This window comes from Scleropages formosus, chromosome 10 (genome assembly GCF_900964775.1).
Source record: "Scleropages formosus chromosome 10, fSclFor1.1, whole genome shotgun sequence".
Classification (NCBI taxonomy): domain Eukaryota; kingdom Metazoa; phylum Chordata; class Actinopteri; order Osteoglossiformes; family Osteoglossidae; genus Scleropages; species Scleropages formosus.
In genome coordinates this window covers 28,510,676-28,529,649 of record NC_041815.1, presented here as the reverse complement: position 1 = coordinate 28,529,649, position 18,974 = coordinate 28,510,676, and the positions used below count along the sequence as shown (strand labels likewise).

The 18,974-nt window shown below is 45.4% G+C and overlaps 2 protein-coding genes across 4 annotated transcripts in view; both read left to right on the top strand.

Annotated features, from left to right (window-relative positions):
* Positions 1-6,929, top strand: part of pde2a (phosphodiesterase 2A) — a 125,451-nt gene extending 118,522 nt beyond the window's left edge. For both annotated transcript variants that reach the window (XM_018748599.2, XM_018748598.2), the window contains exons 24-31: positions 145-232; positions 2,006-2,053; positions 2,455-2,529; positions 2,755-2,854; positions 3,009-3,121; positions 3,805-3,843; positions 4,073-4,179; positions 4,961-6,929. In XM_018748599.2, coding sequence (XP_018604115.2) covers positions 145-232; positions 2,006-2,053; positions 2,455-2,529; positions 2,755-2,854; positions 3,009-3,121; positions 3,805-3,843; positions 4,073-4,179; positions 4,961-5,213 — 823 coding nt within the window. In that variant the 3' untranslated portion in view covers positions 5,214-6,929. The remainder of the gene's footprint in view (positions 1-144; positions 233-2,005; positions 2,054-2,454; positions 2,530-2,754; positions 2,855-3,008; positions 3,122-3,804; positions 3,844-4,072; positions 4,180-4,960) is intronic.
* A 1,727-nt stretch (positions 6,930-8,656) lies between these two features.
* Positions 8,657-18,969, top strand: mtmr2 (myotubularin related protein 2). 2 transcript variants are annotated; one of them, XM_018748747.2, is made up of 16 exons: positions 8,657-8,951; positions 9,462-9,564; positions 10,111-10,134; positions 10,837-10,909; positions 11,042-11,136; positions 11,231-11,335; positions 13,117-13,221; positions 13,971-14,054; positions 14,131-14,280; positions 14,997-15,185; positions 15,304-15,489; positions 16,239-16,445; positions 16,629-16,721; positions 16,844-16,957; positions 17,056-17,232; positions 17,516-18,969. In XM_018748747.2, the coding sequence occupies exons 1-16, from the start codon at positions 8,872-8,874 to the stop codon at positions 17,669-17,671; spliced, it is 1,941 nt and encodes a 646-aa protein (XP_018604263.1). In that variant the 5' UTR covers positions 8,657-8,871; the 3' UTR covers positions 17,672-18,969. The 2 variants fall into 2 exon arrangements, with proteins under 2 accessions (XP_018604263.1, XP_018604264.1); XM_018748748.2 differs by lacking the exon at positions 10,111-10,134.
* The last annotated feature ends 5 nt before the right edge of the window (positions 18,970-18,974 follow it).

Here is an 18,974-nt window from a genome sequence, read left to right as displayed (position 1 = left end):
AGGGGAACGTGTGTCGAACCCAGACCAAGAAGTTACACAGCTTCTCTAGAAAACCTAACAAACTTAGGAGTCAGTGAAAGACGGAGTTCATTTAGAAAAAGGCTAAAACAGTTTCTCTCTCTCTGTGGTTGTTTGTCCCTACAGGGACATTGAGATCTTCGCTCTCTTTGTGTCCTGCATGTGCCATGACCTGGACCATAGAGGGACTAACAACTCCTTCCAGGTGGCATCGGTAGGTCCTGGGGTTAAAGGGTGAGGTTTCTGCAAGTGTTCTGGAGGTTGTTTTCTGTCATCCTTGCAACATTACCAGTTTTTCTTACTTTCATCCCTAGGTGCTGTAATGTACAATATTTTGTTAAACTCACCAAAAGACTGGCCAAAAGTTTGAGTACACTGCTGGAAATTATCTTTTGGCATTGAGAACATTTTATGTCCAGGTCATTGCTTTCAGTTGTCCTTTACTTTCCTTGCTGCCCAGATAGTTCTTTCTCAGCTTTGAGGTGTGTTTCGGGTCAGTAGCTCGCTGAAGAATGAAGGGCTGCCCAACTAGTCATAACTCCATTGGAGTTACATGCCTCTGAAATATGCTGTGATAGCTATGCTGGTTGACATTACCATGGACTTGGTAACGATCACCAGCTGTGTCAGCAGCAAAGCAGCCCCACACCATGATGCTACCACCACCATGATGGGTATAGTGGGAACCACACACACACAACTGATGTGTTCACTCTTTGCATCCCAAAAAAACTCATCAATTGGACCCCAAGCGTTCATATTTTGACTCAGTGGTCCACACTGACTTCTAGTCCTCTAGTTTTGGTGTTTTTTGACTCGGACAAGTATGATGTCAAGAAGGTGTCCTTAAACTTTCGACTGGTACGGGTACTGGTACTCACTGAAACTGTTTGGGTTAAGTGCCACGTTCGTGAACAAAACAGCATTTCTTGCCCCGTACCTTTTTTGTCTTTGAACCATTTTCGTTTCAGTTTTGATTCCTGTTTGTCTGATTCCCCACTAAGGGATCTTAGCCCAGACAGGAGCAGTAGTTCATACTGAATCTACATCTGCTTCCCTGGACTGGCCTGGAGCACAAGGCTCTGATGTGGATGCCTGTCAGATTCAATAGTGTTCTCGATTTTTATTTTTTTAATAAATGGTTTATTTTGAGCATTGACACCAGATGCTGTGTTATACGCCAGGCGAGGTGGCCTCTGTTAATGACCTTAGCGGAGGTCAGCCAAACAGCACTTTTCTCCCGTCCTTCTCCACCAAGGGTTTCCTTCATCCTGGTCTCCGCTGGAAACCAATATAGACTGCCACAGCAAAAAACACTCATGCTGCTGTTGAGATGTATCTCTCTTCCTCCAGCAGCATGCCAGCCAGGCTGTTGCTGATGCAGCGTGGGGCCAAAGACATGCCATGTCTTGGGATTCATGAATGTCCATGATTTGACAAATGTGTTTGGAATTGGCTGACCAGCAGTCCAAGAGGTTCTACTGTTATTGACAGGGATTATACCAGCAGGCTATTAGGCCGTTTTACACATCTTCGTAGCCGCCTAACATTTCAGGAAGGTTCCGGCTCAACAGCATATGGTCACCGGGTGACGCGTCCGAGGGCGTGGCATCTTGGTTGTTCAGATTTACCCCACAAACGCGAGCCTGTTCCGCATTCATGGCGGAGGGGAACGGAAGGGGGTCACGTCTGTCTTATTGAAAATACAGCCCCCTGGTGGGGGATCTTCTCAGCGCCCCACCGCGTCAGCAGAGAGTGTCCTCAGCCATCCTCAAGTTAATTAGCATATTTAACACTCTCACTTAACCCCATGCTGTTCCCCCTCCGTGGAGCGCTGCTGATTCAGAGTTCGGGGTGGAAGTGTTCCGAAACCCAGAGATGACGCAGTCAAATTCCAAGCCAGGGACCACAGGAGATGCTCTCAAACCCTCCGCTGGCGCATCTCACAGGCATGTCATGTTTTTCCTTTTCTTTGTCCCTTGTCCAGAAATCAGTGCTGGCCGCCCTGTACAGCTCCGAGGGCTCTGTCATGGAGGTGAGCACGCTCATCCAAGGTCACGTTCGCATACACATGAGGCACAGCACGCGAGCTCACCTTACTTCTGGAATGCATGAGACAAAACAACCACTTGACTTTCCAGACTGATCCGGTTCTGTAATCTAGTCACTGCAGGCAAACCGTGACCTCCGGTTCAGGTGAAAGAACAGATACCGGGTGGCATTTCACAGACCTCGATGCCTGTTTTTTGGGAATGGCGCTGTAAAGATGCCCGTGGGAGATAGAGGCAAAGCACTGCATTGTCTTCGTTATAGTTCTTTCGTCTGTCTGGATTGGCTCAAGGCAAAGGTGTTTCTCCGCACGGTTCTCTGCCCCCACCTGCTGGTCTGAGTCCGCGCTCACAACCGTTCCACCCTCACCCTTGTTTGTCTTCTCAGAGGCACCACTTTGCGCAGGCGATAGCTATTCTCAACACCCATGGCTGCAACATCTTTGACAAGTTCTCCAGAAAGGTCAGTGCGAAGCATCGCGCTTTGTGCAGAGTGATGAAACCCTCGGGCATCAGAAAAAATCCTGGAGAACATTGCTCTGTGGGTCAGTCACAGTTCAATATGGAAAGGGTGCTCCAGTATGTAATAGAATATGAATTTTCAGACTGTGATTTTTTTTTTTTGCATTGGGCAGACACTCATCATGCAGTTGCTGTATCATGCTGCATTTTTATATTTGGTTGCCAGGACTACCAGAGAATGCTGGACCTGATGAGAGACATCATCCTGGCAACCGACTTGGCCCATCACCTGCGCATCTTCAAAGACCTGCAGAAGATGGCAGATGGTAAGACTGAGTCACATATCAGATTCAGGTGAATCACGAGTCAGGTTTTAGTGTGAAAGGTGGAGACGGCCGTCTGTCCGAGAGGCAGGGCGCCTCCTCTCTCCATCTCCATATTGCTGCGGCCTCTTCACCGGCCCCATCCTTTCTCTTCCAGCCGGATACGACCCCAGGAACCGCAACCACCACAGCCTGCTGCTGTGCCTCCTCATGACCTCCTGCGATCTGTCAGACCAGACCAAAGGCTGGAAGACCACCAGAAAGATTGCGGTGAGGGACCCTCTGTGACCGCTGAGTGTACTATAGAGGGTGTATTTTTCTCAAGCTACTTCCTGGTTTCCTGGTCCTTCATTGTCTGTTGTGGGACTTTTATTATTTTTTTCATTAACTTAAATCAACATTATGCTTTGAAATATATTGATCAAAAAAGGGTACCAATACAGACATACCTTGATTTATTAGATATCTTCTAAAAAAGTCTCAGGTAAAGCTAAAATAAATTTAAAAATATGCTGCAAGACTTTATTACAGCATAACATTTTCATTAAGCTACATTCAAACGTATTTAAAAAGGTGAAAATACAAATTCCCGTCTAACGTTGACTTTATTCATCCCATAAACGCAATGTTCCTCATCTTGTTATTGATCATCAATACTGACAAACTCTAAACACTGTGGAAGCAAGGAAATAAAATTTTGAAAATAGGCAAATGAAGAAAATAAAAATAAAGAAATAGATGGGAAAATGTTTGTATCTTAAAAAATTTGTAACTCGAACATTCACGACTCGAGGACCCAATGTGCATCCTGGCTTTTAGTGTCCGCTCACGGCGACAGGTCTTCGCCGCCTCATTATCGACTGGTGAAAATCTCTTTTTCCGTCTAAAAGCATCTGCCTCCCGAACAGACATTAATGTGACCTAATGTCGCCGCTCTTCTTCTTTACCTACAGGAGCTCATCTACAAGGAGTTTTTCTCCCAGGGAGACTTGGTTCGTCACACTTTCTTTCTGTCTTCATTTTGAATTAAGTGGGACAAGCAGTATATTAGGGTTATTTCTTCATGTTTATTAGAGTCATTACAAAACTCATTTGTGCAAATCAAGTATGAGCCCTAGGCCCAGAGACTCGTTTGTTGTGTTTGGGTGCACCAGCGTGAACTGTGTGAGAATTTCAGTATCTGCGTGTGTTTTCCCTCCTCTGACTTGTGTGTGACTGCAGGAGAAGGCCATGGGGAACCGCCCCAGTGAAATGATGGACAGAGAGAAGGCCTACATTCCAGAGCTCCAGATCAGCTTCATGGAGCACATTGCCATGCCCGTCTACAAGTATATTCTTCTATATCTACATTGATTCATTTATCTGGCGCTTTTCTCCAAAGCGACTTACAGTGTTAATCTACCTGCAATTATCTACTAATTTAAACAGCTGGGTAACTTTACTGGAGCAATTTAGAGTAAGCACTTTGCTCAAGGGTACTACAGCTGGGGGTGGGATTCGAACCTGCGACCTTTGGCTACAACCACTACTCTACCAGCTGTTCCCACTGTTATCGGTTATTTTAAATACAGCAAATCCTCGGGTTGACAAATCCAGATTTGAGGAATTTTCGATTTAACTGACACAATTCTACGGTCCATCTATCGGTATTTCACCTTTATTTTCCAGCTGATATCTCTCGACATCGGTAGATATGTATGTATTTCTTCAGTACTGCGAAAGTAATAAATGATAATAAATCTAATGCATGACACGTAATATGTCGCAAAATGTGATGTTTCCTCATAAATGCAGATGGCGTTTTGCTTTAAATGTATCATTAAATGAACTTCTGGTTTCATATAGATGCCAATTTGCAGCATTTCAGTTTCAACATATCAGACACCCCCCCCCCTCCCCCCGTTAGTCCATTAAATGAGGGATATACTGTGTATACATGTATGTACCGCAGTGTATAGCACTGGATAGGCCTGTTCTTTCACTGGCTGCTGGAAAAACATAAAAAATGGATGAGATCTTTAAGACACGTTTGGAACCAGTATGTGTGAAATGTTGACGTGTGTTTACTCCCCCCCACCGCCCCAAAACCCCTTGTTCAATGAACTACAGGTTGCTCCAGGAGGTCTTCCCCAAGTCAACGGAGCTGTACGAAAGGGTGGCCGCCAACCGCGAGCAGTGGACCAGGGTCTCGCACAAGTTCACCATCCGCGGGTTGCCGAGCAACAACTCGCTGGACTTCCTGGACGAGGAGTACGAGCTGCTGCAGGCGCAGGCGGCTCAGGGCGAGGACGTCCGCAAGATGAACGGCTGCCTGGAACCGCGGGCCTCCCTGGAGGACACGGACGGCGAGGGCAACCAGTGACACCCCGTCCCCTCTCGCCCTGGAGAGAAGCACGCGTTCGAACCCAACACCTTGTATATGGAAGAGATGGGAAATACGCGTAACACCATACACCGATGCTAACGGGGACGCTGCCACGCGACAGGGACCCTACGGAAGACACGCGTTTGCAGCCCGATCACATGTCACGTGGAGCACGCGCGGGAAGGGCGCTTTTACACACGTGTTAATATTGTGCATCCGTGGTAGGCCTCTCTAGCATTACAGTGTGTGCTGTTGACACGTCATGATGATGACTTTGTTGTCCGAGAATGGTAATTCCAGTGCTGTAAATCTTGAAGTGTTACTTTGTCGCGCTTTCAAACGCCGAAACGTGGTCTCTTGAGGTTCTGTGTCCCGTCCCTGTACAGCATGCGGAGCGCAGGCCGTTACGGGCGGATGTCCGTCGAGGGATTTGGGTCCCTCTTTCTGTGTGTCAAAATGACCGTTTTTTTATAAGTACAATAAATAAATAAATAAATAAATAAATAAATAGAAAGGGTGCGCAGTCGTAGAATTTAGAACATACCGGTCCATTTCAAAGCTCCCCTTTGAAATCAGCATTAGTGGTTTGTACGACCTGCTGGTCCTCTTACTTTTCCTATTACTTTAATTCCTTTTACCTTTGACTTTGCTGGAGAAGGTATTTTTTTCAAAATTGTAAAAAGCGGTGTAGAAAGCGACAGCTCAGCCCCAACACCGTTATCCTTCCCCTTCATGGCCATATTTGATTGAATTTGGTTTTGCTGTGCATATATCTGCTGCATAGGCCTATATTCTTCACCATGTTTACCAGCTGTGAGGTAGACAATGGGGGGTGGGGGAGTTTAACATTAACGCTTTGACACTTTTATAAGCTTCCTCAAAAGGTTAAAGCAGCTCAGTGCACTGGATTTATGTTTTTTTTTTTTCGTTAAATATCTGTCAGATTTACTTGCTTTGAGTTAGCAAAAAAAAAGAAGTACTGCTCAGTATGACGAAAGCCCTTTAAAAGAACCTTTAATGGTTGCACCAGCACGCGCCGCTCGTGTGTCTCGCGCCTCGCACATCGCACTCCCCGTCGTCACGCGGCACCTCCGAACCGGAATGTGGTAAAAGTCCTGCTTCTGGAGCCGCCCGTGCGTGTAAATAGACTCCGAGGAAAAGGGCTATGTTGCTCCCAGGCACCGCGGGCCTCAACGGAAGCCTGACAAAAAGTGTATTACTGTATATTGATTTGCCTTATCATGTCTGAGTTGCCTTTAGTAAGAAGTCTTACTGTATATAAAGCGCGTATTCGCGATGTACCAACATACACATCTTGTGTTTGCTCAGCCAGCGTGCAGCTCCGAAGAGGAAACCCCGGTTCATTAAGAAAATGGTGTAATTCACAGAAGAAAGCATCTTACGTTAACTTTCCAAAGTCTCATTCAGCATTTTTCAGACAGAAAAGACTACTGATATTTTTCTATTGATGCCATCTGATGCCACCTGTTGGTGGTCATTTCAACTGGTGTGTGTGTGTGTGTGTGTGTGTGTGTGTGTGTGTGTGTGTGTGAGTGAGAGAGAGAGAGAGAGAGACACACACGCTCTGGTACACTGGTAAACACTGAAAGGCATCACATCGCATCAGAGCCACAGCCAAACGTACTGAAAACAACGAGCTACTGTAGTGTCGGCCTTGCGAATGCCCACACGGGTGCATTGTGGGATTGTTAGCAGAGACACCGTTTCCTTCCATGAGACGGGTTAATAGGACTCTGAATTACTCCAGTTCAGGTAGTTCTCCTCATGATGTTACTCTGTGCTTTCATGCAGTGACTTGAACATTGATTTTTTTCCACTCCTAACCTGGATTTCTTGTGTTTCTTTAGTCTTTTACCTGTAATCCTGCCTTTTTACTCGTGCAATATGATGTTTGGCTTTTGTGGATGTATCGTGCACTCAGATGTACATATGGTTTGTTTTTAAATTATTCCATTTTTTTTTAATGTATTTCCTTCCTCAAACTATACATTCTGGTATTTGTAAGTTTATATCTATACCCATTAGATGCAAATTTTTTTCCACTCTTAAAATAGGATATTGTTGTGCCAATCTCTGACCCTGTTTGTAAATTGGACAATTTGAACCTGTACTCAGTATGTAACTGTTCTAAGTGGCAAATATAAATATATGTAAATACTAATAAAAATGTTTCTCAATTATACATGATTATGGTGAAACTATCAGACAGGGAGCCTATTTTGATTATTTAATTGTACACGTTTGCAGTGGTGATATTTTAAATTCTGTCACTTCTTATATCAGTGTTTGGGGTTTTTTTATTCAGAAAAATCATGTCTTTTTTTCCAAAGGTCATGTTTTAACAAGACAAGGACAAATGGGCTTTTGTTGGTATTGTATCTTTTGGAATTGTGTAGTAAATAAATGCGGTCATTCGTAAAGATGGCTGAGCGGGTCTGATGAAATGTGTGTAAAAACTGATTTTTTTTTTTTTCTTTTACTCACTGTGTATCTACAGGAAACTTTAAGAGTGACAGCGTGTAGTTGCGGTTATTGTTCCTGTCATTGTGCTGCCATTGTACATAGAACTTGTAGATACTGTAAAGGGTGTGTGTTGCGCTCTAGGCCTCTTGGATAGTGATGGAACAAGGTGTGTGCAGGAGGAAATAAGCCAGATCGAAACACAAATGCATTTTTTATCCAAATAAATAGCATACATAAAGTTATGCGCGTCTTTTTATTAGGACCGTGAAAATGAGAATTTTGCTTTGAAAACATTTTGTGATGATGGCAAATATTACACACTTATTTAGATCTTTATAAGAAACACTTCTCGGCAGTCAATGAACTAGAAGACATAACGTACTGTTCATCTGGAAAAAAAAGTATCTTCTGTTTTTCTAATTAAAACCTGCTTTACTTAACGTGTCTTGCTGCTTTTTTCTCCTCCTGTTCTGGATGGATGATGGATGGATGGATGGATGGAGCAATGAATGACTTCCCGTTGTTACAGGGAGGGGAATGATGAAATAAAAAGCGGCTGCATTCCAACTGAATCTCACTGACGAAACACATCCAACAGAAAGAATGGAAAAAATACAAACGGTTCATGTGTTTTCAATATCTTCACTTTTATCACTGGGAAGTCCACGGTGCGTCCCCGCTTCTTTCCCGACGCGCTGCGGAGTCGCTCGTCTCCGACGGTCGATCCACATGAATGAAACCAGACCACACCCCTGGTTTGATTAGCCCCGCCCTCTTTCCGCGGAGCGCATCCCGCAGGGAAGAAAAAGCACGCCTCTGAATTTTCATGCGCAGCTTTGATTGCACAGTGGAGGTCATGTGATGCACACAAGCCACGCCCCGCTCCCCAATCCCGCCCTCTTTTCACGTCGCGGAAAATACATTGGAAGCAAAGGACGCCCTTCGCCTTTGCTTCCCGCCCTCTTTTCATGGAACGGGTCATGTGACGGGATCTGGCCACGCCCCTGCGGCTCTGGGAAAACATGGCGGCTTCCTTCTCCTCCTGCGCTTCCTGTCCGCCGCTGCTCCGCTGATCCCAGCGACGCACACGGGCACAAAGGAACAGAGCTCCACGCACTTCCACGGAGGCGCCGCCATTCGCCTTGTCCTGCTCTGTCCCGCCCGGCCCGGCATGGAGAAGAGCGGCAGCACCGACAGCCTGGGCTCCAAGCGGTCCTCCTCCAGACACCCGAGCGCCGACTCTCTGGCCAGGTGAGTCAGTCAGTGAGGTGGGGCTCCGGGCCGCTCTGGTCACTTCTGTTAACCCGCCCACCTTATTTACTGCTCTGTTGTCCACGTTTAGGTCCACGAAACGGTTTCCTCTATTGACAACAATGTCCAAACATGACCAAGTCACACATTTTTAGGTCACTTAGCTTGAAAGTTGAGTACCGCAAAGCACTGTGGGAGATCTTCACCCAACTCTGTATATTAAAATGCTCATCATTATTAATGCAATTAGTTGTGCAGTGGAACCTTTACCCAGACTGTATTTCACCCTTTTACACAGCTGCAGGGTATTTTTACTGGAATAATTAGAGTAAGTATCTTCACCAAGGACACTTTGTTTGTGTGGGATTTGAACCAACAACCTGTAGGCGTCCTCAACTGTTTTGCCACCGGTTGCCTGTGCACGTGATTTTGTATTAATGAGGCTGGCCGTTCTCGAACCCGAGACTCATCCCCAGTGCCTCCCACGCGGGAGACCCCGTTTCTCTGCAGCACGAACACCTGCCGCTCCGATCGCTCTGCGCACATGAGGTCCCCCACGGCGCTGTCCTCCGACTCCGCGTCCACCCGCACCGACCTGTCCGCCGAGCTCCCGGTGAGTCCCCAGTAACCACGTCCGCATTTCATTTGCTTGTTTATTTCTCTTTCTGTTTTGCTGGGTTTGCGGGAACTGAAGGAATTCAGGAGCAGGTGTCCAGAGAGGCTTGACTCTCTCAGTATTGGAGGACGGTGACATTTCAGCCCTGAGGCCTCGGGTTGAAGGTTCTCGTGTGGGATCCTGTTTAAAATACATTCGCCGTCAATATCAATAGACAGATATGAATTTTGTGCTTTTGGTTGAGGGTGGGGGGCACGGTGGCGTAGCAGGCTTGGCTGGGTCCTGCTCTCGGGTGGGTCTGGGGTTCGAGTTTTGCTTCGGGTGCCTTGCAACGGACTGGCGTCCCGTACTGGGTGTGTCCCCTTGCCCTCCTGCCGTGCGCCCTGTTTTGCCAAGTTAGGCTCCGGTTCATCGCGACTCCACTTGAGACAAGTGTTTTCACACTGTGTGTGTGTGTGTGTGTGTGTGTGTGTGTGTGTGTGTGGTTGAGGGTGCGAATGCCCCGTGTAATATGTTGATCTCTTCATTTGTTGCATTCCATAGGATAAATCTAACTCAGATGTAAAGGTAAGGTTTCTACATGTTTCTATACTTTTGAGGCACACATGTTGTATGTTGCTCTTACTGGGCGCAGCAGGTGGCGTAGTGTTTAGGGCGTCACTTTGCAAACTGAACGTTTTTGCTTTAGAGCCCTTCATCAGGGTACAGTAAAAATGTGGAAATTAGTGTAAAGCTGATCGTCTAACATTGTGAGGCACCTTGGAAAAAGTTGTCAGCTAAATGAATGTTATTTGTTTTTAGTAAGCGAAGCCTGGAGGGAAAATGAATTCACTTGTGGGAAAAATGTGGATCTGAAGACTGAGGTTCAAAATGTATCAAATAGAGTGTGATATTAAACAACCTGTTTTAAAAACTAATTTTTAGTACCCTAAATGTTTTAATGTTCCTTTTTTTGGCTTTATTGTTATTGTTACTCATGCAGCACTACTTGTAACTGCTTTCATTTTAATAATCATAGTTTTTTTTGGATCATTTGTTGCACAATCCCACATCTTGAGCTTGTTTGTTGGTGGGAAAGAAGTTTGAAATCCTCCGTCTGGCCAAAATTCAAAAGGGGTTAAACGCTCGACTAATTCTTTCCAGAATGTTCTTGTCTCACGCGGTCAGAGGTTTCTCGTGTTTTTTTTTTTTTTTCCTCATTAGAACGTTTCACTGCTGCGTGTGATGTGTCCGGGTTCCGGTTGTCCCGCACTGTGCTTTTTCCACTAGGTGCTCAGGGATTCCAGCAAAATGGCCCAAGAAGAACTGCAGCTGCTGCCGAACGAGTCGCTACAGGACACAGGTAGTTCAGCGCCTTCCACGGAAGCGACCGAAGTCGTGATGTTGCGGTTATCAGCTGACCCGCAAGTACAGTTTGTCTTTTCATATCCTGCCATTAAAACTGCATGTTTTATGCTCTCGTTTGGTGCTCCAGCCCCAGATGTCACGTACATCTGTCCCTTTCTCGGAGCCATCAGAGGAGCTCTGACTGTGACCAATTACAGGCTGTTCTTCAAATCCATGGACAAGGTAAGAGACCCCACCTGTCTCGGGCAGGGAAACATGATGTAATTCATGTAACGTGTCCATGCGTAGTTTGACTGTGGACGTCCCCACTGTCCAGGATTCGGCGTTTGTGCTGGACCTTCCCCTGGGGGTGATCAGCCGGGTGGAGAAGATCGGGGGCGTCTCCATGCACGGGGAGGTGTCTTACGGGTTGGTTTGTAAGGTGAGAGCCTTCCGATACTTCTCTCTTCTTGATCCTGATTGCTTATTGATTTTATAATTTCTTAAAAATATCCTCATTCAACCTATCCTTAAAAATGTTTTCTGTTACATAGGTACTGAAGCTCTTTAGCTTGGTTCTCTCTCAGGTATACATTAGCATCTTTACTGGGATCAGCTGGACTCATTCTAGCTATGAAACTCTCAAAATACTGTACACTGTTACCAGTGTCAAAGATGCAAATATATCTGTTAACTTGTTTCTTTTTAATTGCATTTTCTTCACGTGTCTATTTTCTCTATTTCCGTGTGGAGTAAACGCAACCTGCATTTACCCTCCAAGCTGATAGATGGCGGTAAAGAGCACCCCAACAGAATAGTGGTGTAGACCTGCTTAATTCAACTCACTTTTACAGTGTTTACAATTTGTATCTTGTGTTCCATCAATTCTGGTCATCAGTAACAAGAGGGGGAAACGTTATTAGAATAAAGCAGTCAGTAATTGGCATTAATGCACCCGCCAATCCGAACCTTGAACCAATCCCCCTCAGGTACCGACACGGATTCGACGTCGATTGCACCCCGAATCTTCCCTGAGGAATTTTACAGACAAAATGAATCTTGACCTTTTCAAACTTTTCAAAAGATGAGTTTGACGAACCAGGTTTACAAGGAAATGAATTACCGTTGAATCGTGAACTACAGTAAGTTAAAACAACTCTTTATACTCACTGTAAAAGCAAGGCACATTTGGCCGAAGCAAGCCATTTTTTACAATTAAAAACTTGTCATATCCGTACATCATCTATGTGGATTCGACATTGTGCGAGTCGCAAATAGTCGGAACACGTGACTAAGCAAGCGGCGGATAGGCCTGGGTGCAACGTGCTGTGTGACTGGCTGGTTTCTTATTCAAATTCAGTTTATTTGCTTATTTTTGGAAGGCTCAACAGAGCTTGATTTGCCGCTAGACGCAAGACATCGAAAAACTAAAATAAAATAACAGTAACACTAAATTGATTTATTTATAAATGTTATTTTTTTATTTTTTATGCTTTTCATTTTCTGTTAAAGATATTAATACATTTTTATTGAAGTTATTTTCAATTACTAAAAATAGAACATTAATTATAATTTCATTTTAAATTAAGTAAATGTTATATTTCTCGATCTTTTTAATTAAGGTTGAACTTTGATACAAAATTTAACAAATGCTTCACAAAAGCATAAGCATTCAAGAATATCACAAAAAAGTTGATATTATAAGGTGTGAAGGTGTTTCTGAATAGAGAAACGGATGGTGTGTTACATCCACTTGGAACAATAACAAATTTTTAGAAAAGAATGGCCACTGAGAGGAGGACAACTTTAAAAGCAGGTGAATCTTGACCTAACATGTTTTGTGGATTGGTGAATGAATGGTGAAACGTCACCTAATCTTGAAGGAGGACAGGTGAATAGAAGGTGAATCTTGAATTTACTAAACTGAGGGATGACTGTGCTATTGAGGCTTTACTGATTGTTACCGAGTGGTAAAAGTGACCGGAGCTGCAGTCAAAACAAGGTATGAACAGACGTGCAGTTCTTATTGAGTATTGCGTAATCACACAAAGGGCTTGTATTCCAGATACGCGTTAGTCGTATTCGTGAACTAAGTTACACTGTCAGTGTGGATTCTCCTTTGGGAAATCCTCCTCGGCTTAATCTGCATCTGGAAAATTCCCCAGATTTCTACGGCTCGGCTTTCTGGAACGTTCCATGACCCGTTTAACCCTTTCCACGCAGGACGTTCGCAATCTCCGCTTTGCCCACAAGCAGCAGGAGGGCTCTCTGAAGAAATCCATCTTTGAGGTTTTAATGAAATTTGCCTTCCCCGTCTCAAACAGTATGGTAAGCGACCCCTGCAGTACGGAATATTCGGTTAGATCTTGTACCGCCAACAACGGATACAGCGCACATCATAATTCATATCACTTTTGCATGGATATTAAGGTACTATTGTTCAGCATCCAGCTGCTAAATTAACAGGGTACAGTTAAGACTTTGCACTGGTAACACGGTATAAATCATAATCTGATATATTCATTGAAGTATCATCAGCTGCACTTATATAGTCAGTATATACTTACATTACTCGGATGTATTCATATACATCCCTGTGAACAATTGTGCTGTTTATAGTGTTCGGTATTCATTTTCTTATTTTAGATTTTTTAATCCGTTTTGTAACTTGTTCTGTATGTTCAGTGTATCAGAATGTGTACACCACATATAAATTGAAGGGTATAGCTCGTGGTGTAGGGGTTAGAGCTGCTGCCTTTGGATCAGAAGGTCATAGGTTCAAATCCCACCTTGAGGTGTGGTATTCTTGAACAAGGTGTTTACCTTAAATTGCTCTAGTAAAATTACTAACCTGTTTAAATGTAAGATGACAGTAGAATTACCCAGCTGTATGAAACACTGTAAGGTGCTTTGGAAAAAATTGTCAATGAAATGAATAAATGTAGAATTCCTTGTAAATGTATGTGTTTATCCTTTTTTATATTTTGAAAAAATGAGTGAGGACTCATGTATTATTTATTATGAGGAAGTGGCACTTGTGCTCTTGTGTTTAATGCCATTTTTCGATGTGTCCCTAGCAAATGTTTGCCTTCGACTACGGGCAGATTTTCCCAGAGAACGGGTGGAAGGTGTACGACTCCCTGTCGGAGTACAAGAGACAGGTAGATCTGACCGTCCCCTCCCTGGCGCGGTCACCCTTGGCACTCGCTCCAGTCTCACCTCTCTTTCCATCGGCAGGGTGTGCCCAACGAGAGCTGGAGGATAACGAAGCTCAACGAGCACTACGAGCTGTGCGACACCTACCCTGCCATCCTGGTGGTGCCCGTCACCGTCCCCGACGAGGAGCTGAAGAAGGTCGCGACCTTCCGGGCCAAGGGCAGGATACCTGTGAGTCAGCGCTCGTCCTACCGGAGCGTCGGGCAAATAGACGTTCGTGGTCATAGCCGTACGTGTGCTCTGCGTCGGCAGACACGCTGCGGTTTTTCCCCATTTTACCTGGGGCAGTAGGTGGCGTAGTTCACATTCCCATCCTGCTGCAGTGCCCCTGAGCAAGGAACTTAATTTGAACTCATGCAGTAAAAATTGCCCAGCTATTTGAATGAAATGGCTGGAGCCCGTCAAGGTGAGTGACAGGCCAACGGGAGGGGGAGGGGAAACAGACACGTGTGTGTACTGATGCCGTAGGATTGAGGACAAGTTGTTTGCCTGAGTTTGATATTTTATTTTCTTTCTCTTTAGGTTGTCTTGTGTTCAGATAGATTTTTTATTTTTTAAACATTTTGTGTAAATGGTTCGTTGGTGTTTTTAAACTTGATGGCAGGACTTTACGACACTTAAGGATGCTGAGAGTTCGACAGATGTTGGATGTTTGATACTATATTGTGGTTATTGGTTTAATGTTTATTTTCTGTCAAATAAAAGGAAGATTTTATATCTTTACATTTCAGTATCTAATTTTTAATGAGAGGATGGGTTTTTCCCGTTGTTGAATATGGTTTCATGAATAGTGTGTTGTGTTGGAAATATTGGTGTCAATGAATTTTTTGGGGTCGGGGGGCACCCCCTGCTGAGATACACTGACCATTCCCTCCTTGGGCCGCCAGGTTCTGTCCTGGATTCACCCCGAGAGCCAGGCAACGGTGACGCGCTGCAGCCAGCCGATGGTAGGCGTCAACGGAAAGCGTTGCAAGGAGGATGAGAAGTACCTGCAAGCCATCATGGACGCCAACGCACAGTCCCACAAGCTCTTCATCTTCGATGCGCGGCCCAGTGTCAACGCCGTAGCCAACAAGGCAGGGCGCCGTGTCCCCGCCCATCTCCCGTGTTTGAGTCCCAGTTCTTGTCTCTATGTTTTTTGAAATTGTGAGCATACACCAAGTTGACCCGCCCATGTGCATTTGCATGTGACAGATGAAAGGGGGCGGGTTCGAGAGCGAGGACGCCTATCAGAACGCAGAGCTGGTCTTCCTCGACATCCACAACATCCATGTGATGCGCGAGTCCCTTCGCAAGCTGAAGGAGGTGGTCTACCCCAACATCGAGGAGTCCCATTGGCTCTCCAACCTCGAGTCCACCCACTGGTTGGAGCACATCAAGGTGAGCGACAGGCCCGAGGGCCAATGGGAGAGGGTGGGGAAACGGAATCCATTGTGTACCAGCAGAGTGCGATTCGGCGGAAAAGTTTCAGTTCGACTCAGTTTGATTCATGCTTGTGAATTGATTTTTATTTTTGTTTTTTTCTTGATTTGCTAGCAGTACTGTTTATAAGATGACAATGCATTTGAGACATTGTCGTTGGTCATGTGACCAGTGCCACTTTGTCACTGTCTCAGAATTAGGACAATTTTTATGCAACAGCAGCAATTGCTGTCATTTTTCACCGTCTTTATTATAACTGCAGTTTCAATTGCAAACACCAAGCAAGCACAGTAAGACTACTCAGTACTCTTTTGCTGAGTACTCCTCAGATCCCTCCTGGTGATCTAGTACATGTACAGTGCTTCACTTCATGACCCCCTCAAACAAATCGATTGGTTAAAAACCAAACTGTGCAACACCGATGTGTACAAATAACAACACTTACATTTATTCATTTAGCTGACTCTTTTCTCCAAAGTGATTTAGAGTTAATCTACATACATTACTTATCCATTTGCACAGTTGGGTAGTTTTACTGGGGCAATTTAGGGTTAGTGCCTTGCTGAAGTGTACTACAGCCAGAGGTGAGAGTCGAACTTGCGACCTTTAGGTCCAAAAGCAGCAGCTCCACCATGTACAATATTTATCTGTTTAGTTGGTTAGTGTGTGACCTGTGACCTCTGCCCCTGCCTCCTCGCACTTCCAAGCTGATCCTGGCGGGGGCTCTGCGTATCGCCGACAAGGTGGAGTCCGGGAAGACGTCGGTGGTGGTGCACTGCAGCGACGGCTGGGACCGCACCGCGCAGCTCACCTCGCTGGCCATGCTGATGCTGGACGGCTACTACCGCACGCTGCGCGGCTTCCAGGTCCTGGTGGAGAAGGAGTGGCTGAGCTTCGGGCATCGCTTCCAGGCGGTATGAGCTCCCGCCTCCCTGCAGAGCAGGGTCCCGCCTTTAGACCCGCCCACCCAGTTGATTGACACATTCAGTCCCTGTTGAAAGCTTTTAAAAGGCCTAGTGCGGTCAACCCGCTGCAGATCTCCATGCATGGTTCCCTACGGGGTCAGGATTAACCCCTTGGTGGCCTCCTCTCTGCAGCGGAGCGGTCACGGAGACAGGAACCACACGGACGCAGACCGGTCGCCTGTGTTCCTGCAGTTCATCGACTGCGTGTGGCAGATGACACGTCAGGTGGGAAGAGCAGCCATGATGCTGTAATGCTTTGTGTTGTGTGCAAACACAAGCCCAGCTGACACGCAACATGCGCGGGAAGTCGTCTCTCTGAAGCACTCACGTTCCACTTACCCCCCCAGTTCCCTGCGGCATTTGAGTTCAACGAGTACTTCCTGATCACCATCCTGGACCATCTCTACAGCTGCCTGTTTGGGACCTTCCTCTGCAACAGCGAGCTGCAGAGGGTGAAGGAGGTAGGACACGCCCTTTAGATCTTCTCGTCCGCACTTTCGAAATGGACCGCGATGAAAGTGTTTTTTCCGCGTTGGCATTTGATCCTTTGTTTTGTTAGGAGCTGCCGAAGAAGACGGTCTCCCTGTGGTCGTATATCAACAGCCAGCCGGAGGAGTTCACCAACCCTCTGTATGTCGACTACTCCAACCACGTGCTCTACCCTGTGGTCAGCATGCGCCATCTAGAGCTGTGGGTGGGTTACTACATTCGGTGGAACCCACGTATGCGGCCTCAGGTTTGGAAAAGTTATTATTTAACGTTGAATGATAAATGTTTTAATATTTATTGTTGTGCTTTGTTTTTGTGTCATTTGACATTTTGTAGATGGCAGATTTAATACATCATGTAATTTATACTGATTTAATTTGTATAATGTTCTTGTTGTTTTTGTTTGGTTTCAAATGCTGTATTAAAGTCCAGACACAAGTATGTCCCTACAGAGAGGATCATGCTTTATAGAGCGGTCCTGTATGTATTCATAATGCATTGGCTGTTTATTATGCTACTCTTCTTGACAGGAGCCCCTGCACCAGCGCTACAAAGAGCTGTTGGCCAAGCGGGCAGAGCTCCAGAGGAAGGTGGAGGAGCTCCAGCGCGAGGTGACCAGTCGAGCTGCTGCTGCCCCCGAGAGGGCAGGATCTCCGGCAGGGTCACCTGTGCAGACCTGTGTGTGACAGGCTGGGGCGGGGCCACAAACAGAGGGCGGAGTCCAATGGATGCCTCTTTTTTTCCATGAATGGGCCAGGAGATGTCCAGCTGGCAACATTTTTGCCCCTCAGTAGTATCACTGGCGATCACTTCCATCGGGCTGGATTGAGGGTATTGAAATGCAGACTCTGGCGGGGAGTGGGATGGGAAGTGTTGGCTGTCTAGAATCCTTGACTTCCGTGAGCCGAAGGTGATGCAGGGCTCCACCACAGCATTCTTCCTCCTGCCAGATTGCCTCAATCAACTTGTGCTCCAGATACCTCCATGGGGGATTGTGCCTCAGTCCCTCTCTTCTTCATTGTAATCATACTTGATTTTAAAAAATATATCTCTACCTACACCTGTAGAGGTCACATACTCAATTATGTATTCATATATTCATACATTTACGGAAAGCCATATGACTTGTTGCTATTTAAGATGTTATTTAAGCATTCACATTTTGAGAGGTTCAAGTTGCAGAAGTTAGATCTTGTTTCTGGTGTCCAGGGAACCGAGCTTAGTCGTTTACAAGCAGCGTGGCTCTTTCGGTTTACTGCACGTTGCGGTTGTATGACCAAACAGCTATATGAGCATTCTCCCTCCTCCATAGGGATTGGGCCATCTGCAGCAGGTGTACAATACAGGAAAATCGAAATTGGGATGGAGCTGAAACCAGTCTAGCTTGGACCTGAATTAGGGCTTTAGTACAACATTGGCTGAGACGCGGCATGCTTCAATACACAGGTACCTTTGCATAGTGTAACCACGTACTTGCTCTCTAGCGCCATCCGATTACTGTTGGCTGGCAGTGTGTGGGAACATAGCAACGGTTACTGAGTTTTTACTGTAAAGCACTTACAAGGCTACTTTAGGAAGCTGTATGTTGCTATTAGTTGGGAACTACACATTTTTACTGCAGAACGTAGCTCAAATACTCTGGTTTACATCTGTGTTATAAACAGTAGAGCAGAGATTTTACTGAGGTGCTCAGATTGTTTTGATTATTCAAGAGCAGCTCATTCATTTTATGCAACTGAATATGAGCTTTGCATAGGTGCCTAGTATGTTTGTTAATCTGCAGTAACTTTTTTTAACTAACATTTCTTGACAAATAAACTCACTCATATTGCCTTTGTGAAACCACAAGTGGATTTTTCGGTAGTATGATATAAACATAAAACTAGAGTCTGAAAAACTTCCTAAGGCTTCGGGTTGTGTCAAATACTAAGACTTCTACAGAATTAATAGTAAGTCAGAACTTAAAATGGCTCTGCACTGACACAAGGA

Bases quoted from the DNA above. Each gene is read 5' to 3' on its own strand.
- mtmr2 (XM_018748747.2), top strand. From the start codon at position 8,872: ATGGAGAAGAGCGGCAGCACCGACAGCCTGGGCTCCAAGCGGTCCTCC. The intron at 16,958-17,055 runs GTAGGACACGCC...TTGTTTTGTTAG, and splicing joins AGCTGCAGAGGGTGAAGGAG to GAGCTGCCGAAGAAGACGGT. The intron at 17,233-17,515 runs GTTTGGAAAAGT...TCTTCTTGACAG, and splicing joins ACCCACGTATGCGGCCTCAG to GAGCCCCTGCACCAGCGCTA.